The following is a 24,653-nucleotide window of genomic DNA, read 5'->3' as shown; positions in this document are numbered from 1 at the left end:
TAACAAGCAATTCAAACAAAAACAGAATCTCAAAACATATTTAAACAAAAAGAAGAAGAAAGCCAAAGATTAAAACTGGGGGCGCTCCACATGGACTGTTGAAAAAGTAACAAAAGACAATGCTCAAGCAAAACGCCATTAGAGATCCTTCAATGTCCCTGCTCTTCAATTATATGTTAAATGTCACAGGCATAGAAGTGAGAGGTCAGGGGACAAATGATAGACAAAGAGAAAAGCTAAAGGCAAACTCCCAGCCAATTCTCAAAATAAAGGAAGGAAGGACTGTTTACCTTGAAGCATTCCTCTTAAAATAAAGATCAAGAAATTTCACAGTACTGTAAATTTAAATCTTTCTGTCGACTGCTATACTAGAAATAATTAAATTGGTCACATCAAAGAGGCATTTCTGTAACTCAAAATACAGTAAATCTACATGGAACTTCAAGATCCACAAACAGGTTTGCTCACTCACGGGGTATGGGTTTCAGTAGTTCATAAAATTTGGCCTTTAGGTCATCAAAGCTTTTTGTTTTGTTGCCACTGGGTGCCGACTCTGTCGCCAACGTTGCATCCTCCAACTGGATGGATGACCACCTCAACATTCTCACCTCTGGCATGGGTGTCACACGCATTTTCCCCTGAAAAAAAAGAAAGAAAAGACCCATTAGTGAAGGTAAGAGTCTAAGCAGAAACCATCCAAGCTTAAAATGGCAGGCTGCCGATGGACTGCAGTGTGTCAATCAGTTCACTCTCAAGTGGTTTGTTTGGCAGTTCCAGCTGCAGACTCATATCATAGTACTCCTCTGTGCATTATCTATAGAAATAAAATCATAAAATGTTTGTATGTCTGTTAATTTGATCACTAATAATCTAAAAACTGGTGTTGTTGGTCCAACTTCAGATAAAATGCTGTATGGCATATGCAGATGAGAGAGTGCAAAGGGAGGGAGACAACCCTAAACCAGCTCCAATATAGGGACTGCAATTCCCATCAGGCAGCAGGGGTGCACTGAGACTGATGGAAGGACATCATCATCAGAGCTTGTAAACATTTCTTATTTAAGACAGTAGGTACAGTTTTAGCTTGTTCATTTATATCTGGGCAATGCTGGGTACCACGGCTAGTATACCCGTATAGTTATAATTTGTCCCACCATGTCGATAAAGAGTGTAATGGGAGGTTCCTGAGGTCCAGCTCTGTGCTTTCTGCTCCTCTTAAACTGAATGCTTGGCTCCACTTTCAGAAACACCCCACCTCAGGGAATCCACTATAGGCAAACTGAATGTGCCAAAGAAAGCAGCATTTTACTGTGGCCCTAAAGTGCAATGCGCAAAAACAAATGAAATCATACAAAAACAAATCAGAAAACACAAAAACAAATTGGAAACACAAATACAATCAGAGACTTTCCCTGAAGCCTCCATGTTACTCCTGATGGCTCTTGCCTTGCTTGCCCCCAAGATGCCAAGGATTCTATAGGTCTTCCACTGGGATTGTCCTACAAACCCCCTATAGCACACCTCTACAGGCAAGCACCTTGTTCTTCACCTTCACCGCTGACAGCCCTCAACCAGCTCCTCACATTGTGCTTTCTTCCTCTCTCGGGTCTCCTCCATCCTCTCCTTCCATGGAACCGTAAGCTCTACCAGAATGAGCTGTTTTGTGGCCTCCAAACTGATAAAGATGTCAGGTCTCAGTGTGGTCTGGATGATGTGAGATGGTATTGTAAGTTTTTCTAAGTCAACTGACATCACCCAATCCTGTGCTGTGTGTAGCACACCAGTCTCACTGTGCTTTAGTGGCTGCCTTGGCTGCTCTCCATCCTTGATAAATGGTACCACTTTGGTAGACATGCGGACAGTTCTACTGGCATCTGTACCCTTTCTGATCATGGTGACAATTAATCCATACAAAATATTACGCCTGAGAAAGTTAATGCATTAATTAATGTGACCTGTTTAACATGTTTGTCACATCCATGGCTGGCAACGAGGCTTTAGTGAGGATGGCATTTCATGTAATTTTTTTGTTTAACAATATGATACAATAATACAAAAGAGTTAAGTGTGTACCTAAAGAATTACATACATATCCGGTACTGTATTTATATAGCACCTTTAAAAATTTAATGAAATAAAATTTTCATAAAGGTTTAAAATTTCGTATTACGTGATTCACGGCGATAATGTCACTTATCAATACGTAGCACTGGATTTACTTACTGACATAGGTGCAGGGGAATGGGAGGAAAGAGGGCGGGAGGGTGGTTTATGCCAATGCTGGAGCAATGCTAGAGAAAATTTGCAAAGGTAAAAGTTATGCTCTCTTTTTTTTTTCATTTCATGTTTGTGTAAAATTTAATCAATGTCATGTCACATAAGTGCTAAATAAGCTATCTTTGAGTGTCACTAAAACCAAACGAGGATCTACTACAGGCAGCGTTAATGTTGGACCCAGACTGAGTGACAGCACTATCCGGACTGTGATGCATTTCTGAGAAATGAATGAGAATGATAACATTCATGCAGCAATTCTTTTTTTTCTTCTTAAGGTGTGTATGTCTATTTATGTCCCTCAACAGAGAGAGAATCAATGCATTTGTTTCAGTGTTTTGGGTAAAATGTGTGGATGCAGCAGAAAGAAATAAAAGAAACTAAACCGCAACAGGGAGCAGGGCTTGTTCCAAAAAAAGGAAAGTAAACACAGAAGACTAAACTTTCAAAGATTAATGGATGAACCAATATATGTTAATCCCTTCTTTGTCTCCTGTACTCCGAAACTCTGGCTTTAGTAAAAAGTAGCAATGTGATGCACCACTATGAGAAAAAACACAGGTTGTTTGTGGAAACGTATTCACTGCAGTCCGAAGTGAGGGAATATAAAATAACTGAACCGAGAGCTCACTATGACGGATCCACCAGAGTCCTCTCACATTCATTTACAGCCCAGCAGCGTGAAAATGAATGTTTGAGTAAAGTAGTGTGGATTTTGGGGCTACATAAAAAAACATTTTGTGAGGTAAAGGAGTGCACTTTTTAATTTTATTGACATGGTTCTGTTTTGTTTTCCTTAAATGTAAATGCGATAGGCCTACTTTTATTTTTTATTAAATAGAGTTGTTTATTTGCTTTGTATATTATGTTTAAGATAGTCATTTGTATTTCATACAAATATAAGGCCAATTAAAATCTAAGGGGCCACATGTTTAAAGTCCTTACTGAAAATTGAAAATAAATATTTTTGAAATGCTGTGGTAATTATAACTTTTTTTTTTTTTATAAACATTCAACGACTACATACAGTATATAAGGATTTGAATTATAGCACAAACGTAAGGTTCGCACCTTAGACAGGAGAAAATGTTGTTGGTCAGACCTCTTTAAATTTGAATTCATTGTCCTGTTTTAGCACCCGCGTATTTAACTCGCCAGTCTGCCAGGTAGCTTACAGTGCTGACTGTCCTAATATACTGACGAAACGAAAGAGCAATGTAATGATTAATAATAATAATAATAATAATAATAATAATAATAATAATATATTTTATTTATATTGCGCTTTATATTTAACAATCTCAAAGTGCTACAAAATAAAAATAAATTAACAAACAAGATAATCTATAGAAATAATTTAACAAAATGCCTTTCTAAAAAAATAAGTTTTTAGGTTTCGTTTAAAAGCATCAGTCGACTGTGGGGCTCTCAGGCAATCAGGGAGAGAATTCCACAGCCTCGGTACCACCGAAGAAAAGGCCCTATCACCCATACTGCTAAGCTTAGTTCTGGGAACTTGCAGAATGTTAGTATGTACAGAGCAGAGGGTGTGTGAGGAAGTATGAGAGATAAGGAGTTCCTGTAAATACAGAAGAGCAGATCCATAGATGCACTGATGGGTAAGGAGGGAAACCTTGTACTCTATTCTAAGTGGTACAGGGAGCCAGTGAAGGGTTTTCAAGATAGAAGTGATGTGGTCCTACTTTCGCACCCTCATCAGGATCCTGGCAGCGCTGTTCTGAATGTACTGGAGTCTCTGGATACTCTTGCCAGGAATCCCAATGAGAAGCGCATTACAGTAATCCAGCCTGGATGAGACAAAGGCATGGACAAGTCTCTCTGCATCTGCCAGGGTAAGTGTTGGACGAAGTTTAGCAATGTTCTTGAGATGATAAAAAGATGACTTACAGAGATGTTCAATGTGGGTGTCAAAAGTGAGTTGAGAGTCCATTTTAACACCCAAAAATATAGAAAGAGGAATGTTTTGACCAGAAAAAGTGATGCTGGTGATGGCAGAAGAACGAATATGGTGTGGTGTGCCAACTAAAATAGCTTCTGTTTTAGATATGTTCAGCTGAAGGAAGTTGAGCCTCATCCATGTCTCTATTTCCTCCAAACAAATAGTCAGTGTAGATGTTGGCAGAGGAGCAGTAGAGGAGGTGGGGGTAGTCCTAAGATAAAGCTGTGTGTCATCGGCATAGCAATGGAAAGATAGACCATGTCTGCTAATGACACTTCCAAGGGGGAGCATGTAAATGATGAAAAGGATGGGGCCTAACACAGAGCCCTGTGGAACACCACAAGTAACATTATGGGTGTGAGATTTTGCACTGCCAAGAGCGACATTCTCAGTTCTACCGGTCAAATAAGATTTAAACCAATTGTGAACATTTCCTGAAAGTCCAATGGTGTATTGCAGATGGTGAAGAAGAATATTATGATCAATTGTATCAAAAGCAGCTATCAGGTCAAGGAGAATGAGTAAAGAAGGAGAACCAGTATCTGCTGACATCAGAAGGTCATTAGTGACCCTGACCATTATTATCCTTACCCATTTTCCAGTTTGCAGTATCTTCACTAATGTATGCAAAGAATGCAACATAACCATCCAAGTAATGCACAGTGTCCGTTTTTAAGCGAGATAGCAGCTACTGAGATCTTTTTTAGTGATCCAGGAGCAAAGATGTAGGTAGAGCAGTGTTTTCCAACCTTTTTTCTGTGGTGGCACACTTTTTATAACCCAAAATATTGTAAGGCACCCCACTATTCTACCAACCCCAAAAGCATTAAATAACTTAGACATGCTAAACTCTCTGAAGGGGTGGAGCAGGGGGGTAACAAAAAATGCAGCTCGGAGATTGATATTCACAGACACAACACTCAGTGAGCACTTTGGAGGCATTTCCCAGCTGCTTCATCCCTTTGCCCACTCATACAGGCGGTCCTCTCTCTGCCTCACTCCACTGTCCAAGGGTCAGAGGCAACTCGTATGCCCACTGGCCCTTGTCTCTGCAAGATTCACTGGCAAACATGCACCCACTCAGAAGGAACCTCGATACATCTCCTGCTGCTGAAGTACTCTCTAAGTGCCGTGTCTGCAAAATGGCAATCACGGAGCTGCATTTATGTCAGCTTCTCCAGGTAGTCCCATCCTTCTCGACAGGTCTCGACCACCTGAGGAGCATGTGTCTCTCAGGTCAGGACCCGGGTTACTACACTGTTATTTCCATGGTGCGTTAGCTGAAAAACACTTCTGCAGAGTATAATTATCAAGTCGTTGATGGTCATGAACAATTTAGGATACTATTTGCGGAGTTTTGATATATGCCCATTTAAGAGATCCTTGTAATTTCAATTAAATCAGCCTTCAGCAGTGCATTCAAAGTCAACAGTCGTTTCGATCATTTTTTACTTTGAGACATCTGTGTCTCATATACAATGCCAAATTGAGAATTAATACATTGGCCTCATTTTGTTATTGCCTTATTTTCAACTTGCCTTTTAGGAAGGCATTTAATATCTGGCTGCACTTGCTCAAGTAGAATTTTCTTAAAAGTTCATATTTAATGTCATTGTTTAAGTTTAAACTATACCGTTATTTTTTTTTTTAATTTCTTTTGTGTTGATTCTACATTAATTTTGTGATTCAGTGTGCATTTACTTCATGATTTATGTGATTAATTAATTTTTAATCAATTCCCATCCTTAGAAAATACACATCAATTTTTGAATCTAACAATTTTAAATCATGGAACTGCAGTAAAATATAACAATCACATACAGTGCATCTGGAAAGAATTCATAACGCATCACTTTTTCCACATTTTGTTATGTTACAGCCTTATTCCAAAATGGATTAAATTCATTTTTTTCCTCAGAATTCTACACACAACACCCCATAATGACAATGTGAAAAAAGTTTACTTGAGGGTTTTGCAAATTTATTAAAAATAAAAAAATTGAGAAAGCACATGTACATAAGTATTCAAAGCCTTTGTCATGAAGCTCAAAATTGAGCTCAGGTGCATCCCGTTTCCCCTGATCATCCTTGAGATGTTTCTGCAGCTTAATTGGAGTCCACCTGTGGTAAATTCAGTTGGTTGGACATGATTTGGAAAGGCACACACCTGTCTATATAAGGTCCCACAGTTGACAGTTCATGTCAGAGCACAAACCAAGCATGAAGTCAAAGGAATTGTCTGTAGACCTCTGAGACAGGATTGTCTTGAGGCACAAATCTGGGGAAGGTTACAGAAAAATGTCTGCTGCTTTGAAGGTCCCAATGAGCACAGTGGCCTCCATCAACTGTAAGTGGAAGAAGTTCAAAACCACCAGGACTCTTCCTAGAGCTGGCCGGCCATCTAAACTGAGCGATCGGGGCAGAAGGGCCTTAGTCAGAGAGGTGACCAAGAACCTGATGGTCACTCTGTCAGAGCTCCAGAGGTCCTCTGTGGAGAGAGGAGAACCTTAAAGAAGGACAACCATCTCTGCAGCAATCCACCAATCATGCCTGTATGGTAGAATGGCCAGACGGAAGCCACTCCTTAGTAAAAGGCACATGGCAGCCCGCCTGGAGTTTGCCAAAAGGCACCTGAAGAACTCTCACACCATGAGAAACAAAATTCTCTGGTCTGATGAAACAAAGATTGAACTCTTTGGTGTGAATGCCAGGCGTCACTTTTGGAGGAAACCAGGCACCGCTCATCACCAGGCCAATACCATCCCTACAGTGAAGCATGGTGGTGGCAGCATCATGCTGTGGGGATGTTTTTCAGTGGCAGGAACTGGGAGACTAGTCAGAATAAAGGGAAAGATGACTGCAGCAATGTACAGAGACATCCTGGATGAAAACCTGCTCCAGAGCGCTCTTGACCTCAGACTGGGCGACGGTTCATCTTTCAGCAGGACAACGACCCTAAGCACACAGCCAAGATATCAAAGGAGTGGCTTCAGGACAACTCTGTGAATGTCCTTGAGTGGCCCAGCCAGAGCCCAGACTTGAATCCGATTGAACATCTCTTGAGAGATCTTAAAATGGCTGCGCACCGACGCTTCCCATCCAACCTGATGGAGCTTGAGAGGTGCTGCAAAGAGGAATGGGCGAAACTGGCCAAGGATAGGTGTGCCAAGCTTGTGGCATCATATTCAAAAAGACTTGAGGCTGTAATTGCTGCCAAAGGTACATCGACAAAGTATTGAGCAAAGGCTGTGAATACTTATGTACATGTGATTTCTCAGTTTTTTATTTTTAATAAATTTGCAAAAACCTCAAGTAAACTTTTTTCATGTTGTCATTATGGGGTGTTGTGTGTAGAATTCTGAGGAAAAAAATGAATTTAATCCATTTTGGAATAAGGCCTGTAACATAACAAAATGTGGAAAAAGTGATGCGCTGTGAATACTTTCGAGATGTACTGTAGCATATACAATCACACACACACACCCTGCCATCCAGACACCAATTCCCCTTAACTACACACACAGAAAAACAAAAAAATAAACACAACGTAAACAGAGAAAGTACAGCCTGAACTGACATCCTTGACAGGCCACTCACTATCTGGAACAGCACAAAATGTATACAACTCAGCCCTGTAAAAGGGTAGGGTGAGCTCACACCATGACAAAAAAAATGTTTTAAATGAATTCAAGTCAGACATTATTCAAATTAACAATTTTTCAGTGACCACACTGTGCCTGGCTGTTTTGTAGCTCAGGGGAAAACTGCATTAGCATTAACATAATATAATAAAGAAACTCCTGTGTTTTTATGTACTCATTTTGTCTTCAGATGCTGCATATTGATAATTGGGGGAGTCCTGCTGGCAGAACACTGAAATCTTATTGCCTTACTATGAAGGATTTGCCTGTGTTAGGCATATAAATTGAATTATACACAAATAAAGAGTTTTCAAACAAAAAACATACCAGCATCACGCGGGAAAAAAGACACTTTTCTTCAACGATGCACACTTAAAGGCTGTCTGTCACAGAATCATGCAACTTTGCTTTGACTTTTGTGTTTCTTGCTTAAGTTTGGATGCCAGCTTCTTACAAAGCGCACCTATCTCCCATTGGTCCTGTATGTGTTCGGTGCAAGCTGTCCTCCCGGTAGTACTGTCACAGAATCATCCCGATAATGGGTTTGTTTATTGAACACTGCATTCTAAGAGCCTAATGAGTCCAGTTATTTTATGTCTGCAATTTTACGGATAACAGGAAACAAAACTAATTCTTTGAGTATTAACAATTGCTGTTAGACTCTTCACCATCTCTGAGAAGATGCTCCATACAGGCAAGAACTACTGTAACACCTACATGGAGGGTTCTAATTTAGTTATTTTAAGGAAGTCTCAGCTCCCTTTCCCAAACACTCCTGATTTAAACAATGTGCTTTCAGTCCTTACCAATGGACTGCAACCACTCAAACATCTCACCCCGTCCAGCCTGCTTCCAGAAACTCATCCTGCCCCTTCCAGATTGTGAAGCACTCACAGACTACCATCTTTTAAATCCTGTCTGTAAAGAGCTTTCTGTGGTGATGATCTGCGCCACCATCCAATCAAAGCACCGTGCTGCCCCACCATTACTGGATTGAAGGACACAGGTCCACATGACCATCATCATCAAGTTCTTCCATGTGAAGCATGAAAAAACTGAGGACTGATTGAGATCTTTTATGTTAGGTAAAATGCCTAGAAAGGGGCTGGGTGGTCTCGTGTCCTGGAACCCCTGCAGATTTCGTTTTTTTCTCCAGCCGGCTGGAGTTTTTTTTGTTTTCTTCTGTCCTCCCTGGCCATCGGACCTTACTTTTATTTACTTTTTCTATGTTAATTAGTATTGCCGAATTTTATTTTTAGATTTTGTCTTTTTTTCTCTTTCCTCATCCTGTAAAGCACTTCGAGCTACATCATTTGTATGAAAATGTGCTATATAAATAAATATTGTTGTTGTTGTTCTGTACCACTCCAATGTCACAGTGGTTTCTCACCATTATATAGGCTAAAAATTCACAAAATACTGTATCTATTTCTGATTCTAAAAATTAAATCAATAGCTTTGTGGCTGGATTTGTAAAAGTCTGGAGCAGTCCCTTTGGGTCTGAGGCACTTTCTTACTTCAGCAGAGGTTGCAGCAGCATCCTCTATATCAGTGACTGTGCCACTGCTCCATCTTTCTGGATCCCTTTACCCAAAGCAACACCGATGAGGGTAACAAAAGGTTGTACTGTATATACATTGGAAATGAAGGGATGAATAAAGGAAAATACAAAATAGGAACAAAAAGATAAAAACAACATCCATAGCATGAACTTGTGATCCTTCTAGTTAAAATTGACTTTGAACTCCCATGAGTCAACCAGTTGCCTTTATTGGACTGAATCTCTCTGGAAATTCCTCAGTTGTTAAACCTAAGGAGGCTCAGGATTTGGGTACAGCCAATGCGGGGCTGAAAGTTATTGACAAGCCTCTTGCCAGTCATCACTTTTCATGGCCTGCCACCATGTGCTGGCCCTTATCAGATGACCTCCTGCTAACCCCTTGTGATCTGGCTCTCTTAAACAATGGTCAAGCATCACTGACACCTGCTAGGTTGTTTGTCCTCTAAGGCCCAGGGAAAGAAAAACAAGTTTCCAAACCTCTGTTTCTCATACTGACACTGCCTTTTCATCCCCCGAAGCATATGCAGGACTTACAGTAACACTTCCTAGCACAGAAGTAGCTGTAGTAGTCCTGTTGTCAAATGTACAGATTATCGTGAAATTCTTACTTGCATCTCCAAATAACACTCAAAATATCATCACTTTGTGGTGCCATGATGAAGAAAAATGCCTTAAAATATTAAACTTCAACAACATCTGTGCTCCTATTACCTGAAACCTTGCAAGAAAGAAACCTGACTCTGTTTACATCTAGTAAAATCTGCTCCATAAATTATCTTGATAAGAAAAAAATATATTAAAAGTCAAGTCACAGCACACCAACTTGCTGTCAAATCTTTATTTAAGATGCAGCATCTGGACATTTGTATGGACAGGACGTCTCCGACAGCAGTGTGGCTCATTCACTCTGTCATGGAGATCTCCTGTGGTATATGTCTGGAATATTCCTCTTTGATGTCCTTACTCTTATGACTATCTATCTATCTATCTATCTATCTATCTATCTATCTATCTATCTATCTATCTATCTATCTATCTATCGTCTGTCATATTGATGCACACATTCATAAATATCAGATTTTAATAAGAACACTCTGCACTCATGAATATGATAATACACAAAAACAATGTTCTTAGGTACAAAATAATCACAAGGTAGGAGTGACTTCATCTGTAAAAGATCAATATGGTTCCACTCCAAGTGCTACTGTTTATTGGCCAGGAGATGGTTTACCCTCCAACCAATCTTTTGTCGCCTTTTCTTACCTCTAAAAGGAGGGTCATGCTTCTCTAGTTAAGGTGACCATCTGTCCCCGTTTTCCGGGGACAGTCCCCATTTTGGACAACTGTCCCCACTCAGAAACATGTCCCCGTTTTGTCCCCGGTTTCCTGCAACTTTGGCGAGAAATCACGTGATAAGCTTTCGCTTTGTATGTGGTCTACGCTCCTCTAACCTCCACCCCCATGTCCCCGGATTGGCCCAAAAAATTCTGGTCACCTTACTCTAGTTGCAATTTGCTTTCTCAAGCTTTAAATATATTTTAGAAAAATAAGAAAAGTTGCTGCAAATGGAAAGTATTTTATGTTGTGTTTGATATATAAATATTAACTATTGCCTTTTCTAAATACAGCAAACCTGGACTGGACACAGGACTTACAATCAGCCATACATATGCAGAATGTACAAGGAACTGCTGTGTTTCTGAATATACTACATGATGTCTCATTGTTAATATTTTAGCATTATCTTATATTTCTTTTAGCCAGACTAAATTTAAAACTATTACGTATTTCCTTGGGCTCTTCAGCAGAAATGCACTTAATAAAAAACACATTGAATCGAGGCCAAATTACATCCGTGTGTATCCCCAGGATTTTTCTGTCAGGGCTTTGAAGTATTGTTTTCAGTTCACCTTTCCACAAAAAAAGTGCTTAGTGAATTTAGAAAATGGATATCCTGGCCATCGTGGGCATTGGTCTAAAGATCAGGAGCACTCTGCCCCAAATCTTAGCCTTCACAGAGACACGGACAAGTGGATTAGCAGCCTGGAGCTTATCGCATGTCCGTGTCAGCAGTTTTCTGTCTGACCGCTAATCTGATTAACTGTGGCTCACACCCACACTCTTCTCACAGAGCTGCTGAAGGCTTTCTAATCACGCAATCAATGACCAATAACATGCAATTTTTAAATAAATCAAGTACATTTACTACAAAAAATACAATACAATGGCATTGTTTTTCCCGAATATTTGACCAGCTTGTGGCATATTAATGTCATCTAGTTGATATATGCACACTCAAAAACTCACTTTAGCTATCAATCCATTCACTTCTCAAAACAATTTATTTAACTCCACAATCCCACAGTGATGAAGCATCAGACGCAAGGTATGAACTAACCCTGCACAGAAGGCCAAGCTGTTGCTGGGTACACTGAAGCACAACTTGACATAGGGACAATTTAGAGTACTCAGTATGCCACTGATTGACCAAACACAGAGTTTTGAGAATATGATAGGAAAGCAGAATACCAGGAGAAAAAAACAACACAGAAACAGAGAGTATGTGGACATTCCACACATACATCTACTGGACCAGGTGTCTGGGGCCATAAGGCAGCAGTGCTAACAACTGCATCACATCATAATAAACAAGATGGTCAAATATGCATTATGAACGTGGCACAGTGGCAAGCACTGATCCCTTGTTGATTCAGTGTTCAGGGTTTGAATCCCATGTCCTGTAGTTATTGATGTAGAGCTGACACATTCTCCCCATGACTTTACAGTCTTTTTGGTGCTTCAGTTTTTCCATCCCATATCTCTAAAGACACACACGTTAGGGCCATTGCTGACTTGATATTGTACCGCATGTGTGAGAGATTAGGTCCTATGATGGACTGGTGTCATATTACAGATGGCGTTACTGGCACTGGCACCCAGCAATTGTGAACTGGATTAAGCAGATCTACAAATGTTACAAATGTTATGTTAAGCTACTACATAATGTGATTTAATAGGTACCAGAGAAATCATTACATGAATATGAACTGAATTGACAAGTGATGTAGCAAATTACATTTAATACTAATACATGATGCATTTTACATAAAGTAAGAAAAAATGCACATTATTTAGTGCAAATGAAGTCATTTTTTAGAAAAGCCCAATTTATAGATTCATCAAGTGACTGCAAAAGCTCACAGAAGTTGGATTGTGTGGAGAAGAAGTCAAGAAAGCTTGTTCTTAAACTGTACGGCACAATTGTCCATCTTCATCTGGAATGCTGCAACTCAATTTTGACTCTGCATTACAGAAAGAAATAAGAGAAGAGGTTCTACAAGAACTGCAGAGCTGTGAGGAGTTCAATCTTTAAAGCTCAGTCTCATGAACAGCAAACATAGTACAAGTGTTCAAATTTAAGAAGGTAATAGGAAGTACTTTAAAAAGGCATTCCTCAACAAAACCAAGGAGGCACAGATGGTTGTTTAACCATCAGCCACTTAAATAAGCAGTTAGTTATATTTAACCAACCTGTAGATATTCATCAAACTGCTTTTGCTCTAGACCCTTTATACTTACATTAGTTAAGGAGAAATTCTGTGCAGAATTCATAAAGAGTAGTAAATACAGCAGCACCTCAAATTTCAAATTGACATTATTCTGAAAGCATTAAATGACTGGGAATCAAAATGTAATACTGAGTGGTGATTTTTATCAAATAGATTAGATTCATGGATAAAACAGCCTGTCTTCCTCTCCTTTAGAAAAAAGTGATGACAAGAAGTGATTTGGCTCCATAAGTCTGCTTTCCAAAATTAGCAGAGTGAGTACATTAATCTTCTCTTATTCTTCTTCATTAGATTGCAATGCATAAAATATGAGCGGAAACTAAAAAAAATAAATATATATATATATTGTAAAAAGACAGTGTAACCTGATGTGCCAACCAAAGCTTTCACATGACTTCCTTCCATTACTTTTATGGGAAATGTGTGGTACTTCTTTCTTTCTTTCTTTCTTTCTTTTTTTCTTTCAGAACTTTCTTGATCGCTCTTTGTAAATAGCCTATATGTAAACCAACAGCAGGATGACCTTTAACCTGTCATAGTAATGGATTCATGGGCTAGCGAGATATCTTTGCTGACGCCTGAGAGTATGTATCTGGGTACCTCATCTCTGCTTATATTAATTTTCAATGGCATCTTATATTAACTGCAGTGGGCTGGCGTCCTGCCCGTGGTTTGTTTCCTGCCTTGCGCCCTGTGCTGGCTGGGATTGGCTCCATCAGACCCCCGTGACCCTGTAGTTAGGATATAGCGGGTTGGATAATGGATGGATGGATGGATCTTATATTAAGAACACAATCACAAAGCATTTTATTTGAGTATTATGTAATCTTAAATGTTCTTATGTGTTCTCAGTGCTATACTTCATCTTTTTTTATAGTAAATAACTTACAAGAAATTCCTTACATAAAATTTGGAAGGGCAGTTGAAAAGAACAATAATCACAGTGTAATTCCCAGTGGAATACAATCCAAAGCTCTGTGTGGAATTGAACACAAGACATGAAATCATCTTGGATAAAGGAGCATTGGAATAATTGGATGGAAAGCTTCTCTCATCAGATTGGACAGCTAACACAAAATCCACTGTTAAATACCCAGGAAGGGGTAGGTAGGGGTCTCCAAATCTGTGTGTCTGCCTTTGTTTTTGACTTTCTCTTTTACAATTTTAATCTTGTTTGGCATATTTCATCCATTCATTAATGGACAGATATTGTTGGTTTCCATTTCTGTTTAATCATTTCCTACATCCTTCATGTCATTTAACAAATCTGTATTTTTGTGTGTACTAGTTCTGTATTTAGTAATTAGCGTAATCCATACATGTTTTTAACTGAGAATTGTTTACAGTGATCTGTGCCTATATGCAATAAAGAGTGCCATATGAAAATAAGTTTTAATTGCCATGGTAATTGTAATTGCAGCATTGTAAGTATTGAATCTTAAACCTATCCTCAAATATACTTGATTTTTCCTTTCGTCAACCCACTCTTTTCAATGGTAAAGCCAAACAGTCCACCTTAAGGTCTACTGCATAAGTCTTTGTTATTTTCCTACAATTTTATTCCTTTTATTTTCTTACCACTTTGGTTGAAATCCTTGAGTTCAAAGGATCTCTTTTTTCATCTTATTGTCCCAGCAAAAGCATTCTCCTGCCTCCTGCTTGAAATGCCCACAACCACACTCATCACATCATGAATCCTATCACTTTCTGTAGCTTACACCAAATGCAAGAATGTAGCTGATACACGTCTCCATAAAATAGCGTCCCATAGAAACATAGGAATGTGAACAATATCATATTAATAATGTGAAAACCAGTAAGCTATATTGTTGCAGAACAATTGTGTTGGGTTTGCCGGATAGATAGATAGATAGATAGATAGATAGATAGATAGATAGATAGATAGATAGATAGATAGATAGATAGATAGATAGATAGATAGATAGATAGATAGATAGATAGATAGATAGATAGATAGATAGATAGATAGATAGATAGATAGATAGATAGATAGACGTTTCAATTACTCAATATAAGTCTTTCTCTGTTGCTTAGCAGCATCAATGGCATAGCTCTTGCGCAGCTTCTCTCTCTCTCTCTCGCCCTTTCTTTCTCTCGTTTCGTCTGTTTTGTAAATTAGGGATCCATGCACTCACTGTACTGGACAAATTGGGTTTACCACTCACCTTTTTGTGTGACCCACTTCTCGATGATACAACCCCAGAAGTGACTGGGGTTCGTTCGGGAGGGGTGTGTGTCTGCACGAAGTCTCTTGGTGGTTTCTTCAGTCCGCCCACGCAGCTTCCCAGTTCGCGCGTTTGTCGACCACCCCTGTGCGCCGACCACGACCCTCTTTCAGTGTACGGTAGATGCTAATCCCTTTCTTCTTTCCCCCTCTCTCTCTCTCTCTCTCTCTCTGTCTCTCCCTCTCTCTCTCTCTCTCGCTTCCGTCGTTGTCTCTCGACACTTTCTGGATCACCCTCTACATACACACCCCCACCCCTTTCTCCACCTCCCCCGTTAATCTGCACATTTCCTTTCCCTCTTTCCGTGTCTCTGTTCCAGCCCTTCCTGCTTCGCAATCCCGGTTTGCTCTCGCCATCCTGAGTGCTTTTTAGTTAGAAAATGTATCTTTAATCGAAGAGTATAGTTAAGATAACAGGCGCCCAGGATGAGCTCATTCTTTTATGACATGATTATTTTTATTGCAAAGGCGAAAAAATGTATTGATTATATACACACAATGGGGAGTGTCGCACTTTCTTTCTTTCTTTCTTTCTTTCTTTCTTTCTTTCTTTCTTTCTTTCTCCATCTTCTGGTTTGCTCCATCACTGATCCCCTGCTCTCTCCCATCACTTCCGTGCACTCGTCTTTCGTTGCTCCATTTCAGCACCGAGTAACTTTGACAGCTCCTGTTCTACGGGCGTGTTTGTTTGGCCGCTACATTAATCATAATAATATAAATAAAAACATACCGAACACTCAAAGACATTACAGAACTGCCCTTTCCTATTATCTTACTGTGCCATTTCTTACTATTTACTTTGTATGTACATATCGTTAATCCATTTATCTGTAAGATTGAATTTCGGGACATTCAGACTATGGATAGGCGTTATTTAATAATCGCTGAACCTTACTCATATGTAGCACTGTATGCAAGGCAGGGGCTCCGTGACGCACACACACACACACTCGTTAATTACCTCCCACCTTCACCCTCGTCTCTACCTCAGCGCACTCCCATGAGGTTTCTTAGTGTATCTGGAGGGCTAAGGCGGGGCTGCACGGGGTTTCCGATAAGGCCTCGCTACTTCAGGGGATCAGGTTTGATTCCTAGTCTGTACTTTCGTTCGAGTACAACGGTTGGTCCCAGGTCTCAAAAGCATTACTATTGGATTCGTTGGAGTGACTTTTTAACGAGTTTGGGCTGCAAAGAACTGGCGCACCATATGAGGTTGATTCCTACACTATGCTTCAGCAACTGGGAGACGTAATAAATCAGAACAGCATCATAAAGATCTCCATGTAACACTCACTGAAAACGGACCAGTTTAAAGGTCGAAAATAAACCTCACATTCGAGTCTTTTGGGCATGGGAGGTAGCTGTAATTCCAAGAAATGAATACGGGGAAAATGCACAAATTTCACGCAAACAACAAGAGCCGACTGCTTTCCTACTGAGGTAAGGCAGGAGTACTAAGCGCTTCGCCACCGCGCAGCCATGCCGGTATTTATTAATTTATTTAATCCGCCAATTCGAAACCGGCTTAATTGACCGTTTTGAACAAGAGGACCAATAACCTATTCTGACAGTGTGAGTTCCAGAACGTGTTTTTCGTTTTAAATCCTTGTGCAACTGTAGTTATTATGATTTTTTTTTTTCATTTCAGACCATCCTGCTAATTGCTCCAGTGAGCTTCACTCATCCATTATTTGAGCGGTTAAATCGAATTCATGTTCCTGAAATACACGACACGATCCAACAGCGGTTGCGACAAGGGGGCGCCAGTCTAATGCAAGGCACTGCAAGTGACGGCTAAATACACACAAGGAGTTGGGACATTAGCGGAGAACTGGACGCATGGCAAAAACCCAAGTGGCCACAGGGAGAACATGCCCACTATTTAATAGTACGCGTATAAAACTGCCCTACGGACCCTCATATTCCCCCCGCCATGCCCACCGTCCCTAAAAAGATTTGCTTCAATAAATGCGATCCTTGGTGTCAAAAAGGTTGGGGACGACTGCACTAAAGGATCATTCTGAAGTATCATACACAGTATTTATCTACATAAATAATACACGTAAAGCAAACCTTTAAAAATATAATCTATTGTTAAATTTAAATGAATTTTTAATACACACTCGGCACCTGAACTGAACAGCCTACAAAAGAGGATTTTCTAATTACAGTATGATGACTAATCCCATCCCTCGTGACTTCCAGTGCGCCTTCCAAGCATTCGTTCTGAACGCTGCGATGTGTGGTTAGTTGCGTTCGTTAATGTCTGCTCCCCTCGGAATTTTACAGCCGCTTTGATGGACTTGATTGAACCTCATGAGGATATTGCATTTAAATACCTGATATTTGGGTTGCAAATTGCATGAGAACATTTTCACAAAGCGCTCATCGTGATCATTATTATGTGAAATAAAAGTTAGCATTCATTACACGAACAGACGAGTTTTGTAATGTTTACTATAAAAGAAGCAGTAAACACCAATTGACGTGATGATTCTTGCTGTGAAGGTATAACGATACATTCTAACACATGATTGATGTCTGTGACAGCATTCGTTATAAACGTTACGTACAAAATAATGGCTTAACTTACTGACTGCCTGTTCGACAACCCAACTGCTCTTTAATTTGAATTATCGGGACGACAAATTGTTGAAGTACTCACAAACAAAAATGGTAATACCTGTGGCAACTTGATTGTACATATTATAAAAGGTGCTAAACGTAACATTAGCTTGTCTTTGGACAGCGCCAAGTATAACGGTGTTATCGGAAACGGACATTCCTTTGAGTGAAATAAGGCACTATGAAAAAAAACACCATGTATGAACAGTCTGACCAAGAGCGGTTAAAAAGAACACGGTTAAGGAAATCTGACAATGATGGTTGCTTGCGTATGGAGTTAGATTACGTGGTACTGTACTCTGACACGGACTTTTGACAGTAATCTAACTCTGGCACTACATGATAAAAAATACCGATTTGAACTCATTTTTTTTGTTCGTAATCAGTAAACAAACCAACTAAGCCAGGTTGCAATTAATGAAGTTTTGCTCTTCCGTTGCGCTTCTCCTTAGTGATAATGTCGTCATTTTCAGCGTTTCATGTTAGTTTCAGTTTATACAAATGCATCGTGACGTTGGTGCTATTCTTGCATGTTCAAAATGCGCGTCTTCTACGAGAATAAACTTGTGGACCCTTCAATTACGTGCTTTGCAAAGAAACCTGGAACCGTAGCATGTAATGTCACTTATTGTAATTCTTGGTCAACACAAGTTAAATGAAAGTGCTAGGTAGTTATTTAGGAGTCTGACAAAACTGGGTTTATAATCCAAATGATTTCCAAAGGGACCGTGTATTTCCGTTGAAATGTGCCTAGACTTTAAAATCGCTACGTTATAGCGCCGCACCTGGGCAGCTCCTTAAATCAAGCAGAGACGCCCCAGCTCAGAATAATCTAACAAAACAGACCTGAGATATACCTGTGCCACTTACAAATGCAGCTGCCGACACACGAGGTTGCTTTTTTTTTAGTATACCCCGTGCGAATGTAGTAATTACCCACATTAACTTCTCTAAACAATATACCTCGACCCAACCCAAACAATCGTTACTACTGTAAAGTGAAATTAACGCATCAGAATAAAGCCAGCAACAAAAGAATGAAGTACAGTATATTTGTAATTAAAGGGAACATGAGGACACCGATGATGCTGAAGAGGAGTCTTGTCAAGTCTGGGTGTATAACTGCTTCAGATTTTTCTTCAGTCTGCAGTGTTGGGTCTGGCTAATTTAAGAAGAAAATGCAGATATTCTTTCTGGGCGAGGGTGACCATCTTCCCTCACAATCCCCCCTTTGAAGAGGCATGCTTCCCAACAAAGGCTTCACTCCATGAGAAATTTGATATGGTGACAATTAAAATGAATGTGAACATGACTGGTTTTAATGTTTTCATTCACAGGCTGATGTCCCTTCAGGTCCTAATTACCCAGGCTAGCAAATTTCAAACACACAGAGGTAAAATCCATAACCTGGGCATTTCACAATGTTGGTTGTTATGCAACTGACCTCAAATACTATGGGCTACATTTGTATTCTGTGTAGTCTTCAAGTCAGCAAGAAGTGTTTGAGTGTATTATAAAATCACTCTTCATTTATGGAAGCTTTATTTCTTATCCAGTCATAGCCCATGTGTCCTGTTGAACTCTGTGCCCCCACAGTTCTAACTGCCTTAAATATCTGTACTCACTTTTAATGTCATAGCTCAGTACTGCTAATCTGAAGATTCATTTACATTTTTATATGGCCTATTCTCTGCTCCCCATTCACCATACAGACAGTATCTGACAACCCCTGCTGAGAAGCAAATTCATGTCAAATTGACCGACAGTTTGAAGCCAGGTTTAACTGACCAATAACCAACAGTTAAACATACAAATGCTCTAAGCAGTTTTATGAAATCTGACATTTTTATTGGAATGACAGTCACATTTAAACAAATCCCCGTGGAGTATATAGGAAAGCTCAACATTTATGGTCACATTGTAGCATACCACTAAAGAGAAATTGGGACACAATACCAAGTCCTGTGCAACCAATGGAATGCTTACTAAGCACTATATAAAATTCGGTTAACTGCTCTCCTTCAGGGAGAGTTTATCAAACAAATATTCTGGCAACCCACTGCTTGTAGCTCCAGTCTTGTTCAAGGTGGTGATGTAGTTGCCCATTTTCTTGATGATTTCCACCTCTTCATTCAGAAAGTGGCTTTCTAGGAAGTCACATAGCTAGGGAATCAAAACAGTTGCTTTAGGGTTCTATCATAAATACTTTCAGTACAATCAAGAGGGGTTTAAGGTTGTAGACCCACATACACACCTCAAAAGCCCTAAACAGACAATGTCCTTTCACTAAGCTTGCTATACAGTGCATCCGGAAAGTATTCACAGCACACTTTTTCCACATTGTTATGTTGCAGCCTTACTCCAAAATGGATCAAATTCATTTTTTCCTCAGAATTCTACACAACACCCCATAATGACAACGTGAAAAAAGTTTGAGGCTCTTGCAAATTAAAAATAAAAACTGAGAAATCACATGTACATAAGTATTCACAGCCTTTGCTCAATACTTTGTCGATGCACCTTTGGCAGCAATTACAGCCTCACGTCTTTTTGAATATGATGCCACAAGCTTGGCACACCTATCCTTGGCCAGTTTCGCCCATTCCTCTTTGCAGCACCTCTCAAGCTCCATCAGGTTGGATGGGAAGCGTCTCTGTACATTGCTGCAGTCAGTCATCTTTCCCCTAATCCTGACTATTCTCCCAGTTCCGGCTGCCGAAAAAACATCCCCACAGCATGATGCTTCCACCACCATGCTTCACTGTAGGGATGGTATTGGCCTGGTGAGGAGCGGTGCCTGGTTTCCTCCAAACGTGATGCCTGGCATTCACACCAAAGAGTTCAATCTTTGTCTCAGACCAGAGAATTTTGTTTCTCATGGTCCGAGAGTCCTTCAGATGCTTTTTGGCAAAGTCCAGGTGGGATGCCATGCGCCCTTTACTAAGGAGTGGCTTCCGTCTGGCCACTACCATACAGGCCTGATTTGTGGATTGCTGCAGAGATGGTTGTCCTTCTGGAAGGTTCTCCACTCTCCACAGAGGACCTCTGACAGAGTGACCATTGGGTTCTTGATCACCTCCCTAAGGCCCTTCTCCTCCGATCGCTCAGTTTAGATGGCCAGCCAGCTCTAGGAAGAGTCCTGGTGGTTTCGAACTTCTTCCACTTATGGATGATGGAGGCCACTGTGCTCATTGGGACCTTCAAAGCAGCAGTTTTTTTGTAACCTTCCCCATATTTGTGCCTCGAGACAATCCTGTCTCGGAGGTCTACAGACAATTCCTTTGACTTCATGCTTGGTTTGTGCTCCGACATGAACTGTGGGACCTTATATAGACAGGCGTGTTCCTTTCCAAATCATGTCCAATCAACTGGATTTACCACAGGTGGACTCCAATTAAGCTGCAGAAACATCAAGGATGATCAGGGGAAACAGGATGCACCTGAGCTTAATTGTGAGCTTCATGGCAAAAGCTGTGAATACTTACGTACATTTTATTTAATAAATTTGCAAAAATCTCAAGTAAACTTTTTTCACGTTGTCATTCTGGGGTGTTGTGTGTAGAATTCTGAAAAAATGAATTTAATTCATTTTGGAACAAGGCTGTAACAATGTGGAAAAAGTGATGCACTGTAGAAAAACATGCAATATTCAAACAGACTAATACTGAACAGAGATGTGCATCCAAAAAGAGAGCAAATGCCAGTAGCTATATTTTTGTAATTGCTTATGTAACTGGCAGGATTGACTTACTATAACCAGACTGCTTTTTAAAAAAAAAAAACCACCACACACACACACACAACAAAACACACTTAACTGCTAGGTCACCATGCTGATGCATACTTACCTGAGGGTCCCCACGGTCAGATGCCATTTTGTGAAGGTCTAGTAAAGCCTGGTTGATCGTTTTCTCTAGCTTTAGAGCCGCCTGCACTGCATCAAGACCACAGCCCCACTCATCCTTTTCCGGTTTCTGAATGGATTTAAAGTTAAAATTAAAAAATAAATGCAACATTTCAGGACAAGAACCAACTATATAAAAACGTTAAGGTCTGTGGATGTCCAGTTCCATACAGGAAACTGATTGGTCAGAACTGTCAACACAATCGAAACAGGAAGTGCTAGCATTACACACAAGGAGTGACGGTGTAGGAGACACCTAGTCTTGCCTTAAAGAGGAGGAATGCGAGAGGATAGGTGGTGAGCAAGGAGCCTTAAAACAGCCAAAGAAGCAAACCCTTATAGGAATGCGACAGAGGAAGTGCTGGCCAAGACAGGCACTGAGGGTACACATAGGTTACATGAGATAGAAGATTCATATTACCTGGTAATATGGCTAGTTTAATATATGTCAAAGCCACAAAACCGCTGCACACAAACCTTGATGTCCTGAAGGAAGATGCGACCACCCCTTTTGTTCTGATATTCCATCAGCTCCTGTGCGTGCTCATTCCCTTCATCACTTTGCTCTTTGAAAAATTTTGCAAAGCCTTCCAGGGCCACATCATCACGTCTGAAGTAGTGAGACTTAAAACAAAAACCATAACAAAAAAAAAATAAAAAATTTGCAAATCACTCATCCATTTGTACACTAATTCTAAATTAGCTAAAGCCTGCCTAAAGTAAAACCAGGCTCAAGGATCATTATCATATTCATATACTTTGAAGGTCAAATGTCTGCTATACTGTAAAAAGCAAAATACAACAAACACTTTCCCAGTAAACCCTAACACAAACTTAGAATTATAGACATGCATTGTCAGTTAAAACAGTGCTTCATTGCAAATGCATTTCAATCTTCATTCAGCTGCTCCCATTAGGAGTTGCCACAGCGGATCATCTTCTTTCATATCTTTTGGTCCTCTGCATCTTGCTCTGTTACACCCATCACCTGCATGACCTTTCACCACATCCATACACCTTATCTTAGTCTTTCACATTGAAATGGCAAGAGGAAGGCCTATTTTATGAATTAATGTACTGCCAAAAAATGTAGTACTGAATTCTATGATTTGCATAAAGTTAGTATGCACCCAAGGCAACAGCCCATTTGCAGTAAAGCTGCAAACTCTTCCTTGTAACTCATTTTTGCAATTGGGGAAACATTTAATGAGGGTTTGCAAAATAACGAGTTTTCAGATTTTGTGTTTAAGGAAGCCGATTTATGCCAAGTTATCTTCAATATAATGGGGAAAATTCAGAAAAGCAACAGCTACATAATCCAGTGGAGATGGGAGTTACATTCTGTATATATCAGATTACTTGCAATCACTAACATTTGCTGGTTGATGTTCTATTTAATCTCATACAGGTGAATAAGCGGTGTATTGAACATACAGTACAAGTTACATCACTTATTTAGCTTCAGTTGTTTTGATTCGACACAACTGTAAGATGCAACTAAAAACAGCGTACACTGGTCTATGCTCCTTAAAGTTTTTCGACGGTTATTATTGGTATTGCATCCGATAGTAATTTAACCGTTAAATTACCAAATGTTTACGGCGTAAAGTCAAACAGCCAGAAGTTACTGCATTCGATACGCACGTAGACAGAACAAGGCATTTTAAAACTTCCAACTACAGCTGACAAGATTGACGCGCAGCCTAAGAATAAATGAGCCTCATTACCCGTAAAGAAAAACGATTTAAGCAGCAGCACTGGATACGCCCTCCACGACTAATCTGTTGTTCTGATAGTTATACACACCAACTTAAAAGAACTGGTGTATTTGTACATAATGGGTGCAAATTAAAATACAACACTAGCGCGTGTTAGCCAACTCCCCAGGTTATGCCTACCCATACGCTGACAGCACCATGCTCATGTTGAAACATCGGTATAAAAACCTATTAAAACAATCTACTGTTAACCCCCGCTTAAATGCTTTCCGGGAATCCATTCGTTATTAGTATGCGCAGATAGGTTATCAGAACCTTTTCATTTGATACCGTTTTATACTTCCAATTGTGAACATGGCGAAAAGAAAAATGCTGAAAATCTGACGTCACGCGTCAGTCACGAGACTACACGGCAAACAAAGAGCAACATGCGCTCGGTTGCTCATTTTACCAACACGTGGCAGAAACCAACCTGGAAAAGCAAAAACTTCAAATAAGGGAATTTCGGGTAGAGATGCCAAGTGGGCTGTAGCTATCGAGGATGCAGCCAGTGAACAGGCCGCACTCACCATCGACATGTAGGTGTAGGAGGCGGTCAACTCCATGTTAACCATGCGGTTGATGGCGGCTTCACAGTCGCTGTGGTAGTTCTGGCGAACCTGGGATGCCATTGTGAGAGTTCCTCTAATGACTGAAATAAACAACAGACAATGAAGTCAGAAAACGTGGACACTGTTGGACTTTGGGGGGGTTCCGTTCAATCACTGTTGAAGCAAGAACAATTCTCAATCCTACCGATTTGAAGTCGGGTCCAACCCCCTAAAGTGGTATTTATAACAGCACAGCGAGAAGGGCGGGGTCAGAATGAGTACGTTTAGGGAACGAGAGAAGCCCTAATGCCAATGAGCGACGGCTGGAGGCGGGCTCTGTCGGAGAAATGTTTGGAAAAAAACAGCACGTCTCCTTTCCACAGTAAAGACTGGCTTTTCGTGTTGCATAAAGAGTGTGGTTTGAATTTAATAGAAACTCCGCAGGAAGTTGCGTACAAGTAAATGATCGGGTATATAAATGCTAATCAAACGTCAACTTTACATACATTTCAATCAACGGTAATCTGAGTGCCAGTGCCGGATAAAAGACACGGGGCAAGGGG

General features: G+C 40.2%; 2 protein-coding genes across 2 annotated transcripts in view; both read right to left on the bottom strand.

The window, feature by feature from the left end:
* Positions 1-15,465, bottom strand: part of syt5a (synaptotagmin Va) — a 56,642-nt gene extending 41,177 nt beyond the window's left edge. Inside the window, exons 1-2 of the mRNA XM_039774132.1 lie at positions 15,195-15,465; positions 473-638 (exon numbers count right to left, since the gene is read on the bottom strand). Of these exons, the coding sequence (XP_039630066.1) occupies positions 473-632 (160 nt within the window). The 5' untranslated portion in view covers positions 633-638; positions 15,195-15,465. The remainder of the gene's footprint in view (positions 1-472; positions 639-15,194) is intronic.
* Positions 15,466-19,704: 4,239 nt separating this feature from the next.
* LOC120543409 (ferritin, liver middle subunit-like) lies at positions 19,705-24,315 on the bottom strand. Its single transcript, XM_039776501.1, has 4 exons — positions 24,070-24,315; positions 22,260-22,406; positions 21,727-21,852; positions 19,705-20,041 (listed from the first exon to the last, which is right to left on the bottom strand). Exons 1-4 carry the CDS (start codon positions 24,169-24,171, stop codon positions 19,886-19,888), a joined length of 531 nt encoding a protein of 176 aa, XP_039632435.1. The 5' UTR covers positions 24,172-24,315; the 3' UTR covers positions 19,705-19,885.
* Positions 24,316-24,653: the final 338 nt, after the last annotated feature.

Source organism: Polypterus senegalus, chromosome 13, assembly GCF_016835505.1.
Source record: "Polypterus senegalus isolate Bchr_013 chromosome 13, ASM1683550v1, whole genome shotgun sequence".
Lineage (NCBI taxonomy): Eukaryota > Metazoa > Chordata > Cladistia > Polypteriformes > Polypteridae > Polypterus > Polypterus senegalus.
Note: the sequence above shows the minus strand (reverse complement) of the source record. Positions and strands in the feature narration are given on the sequence as shown.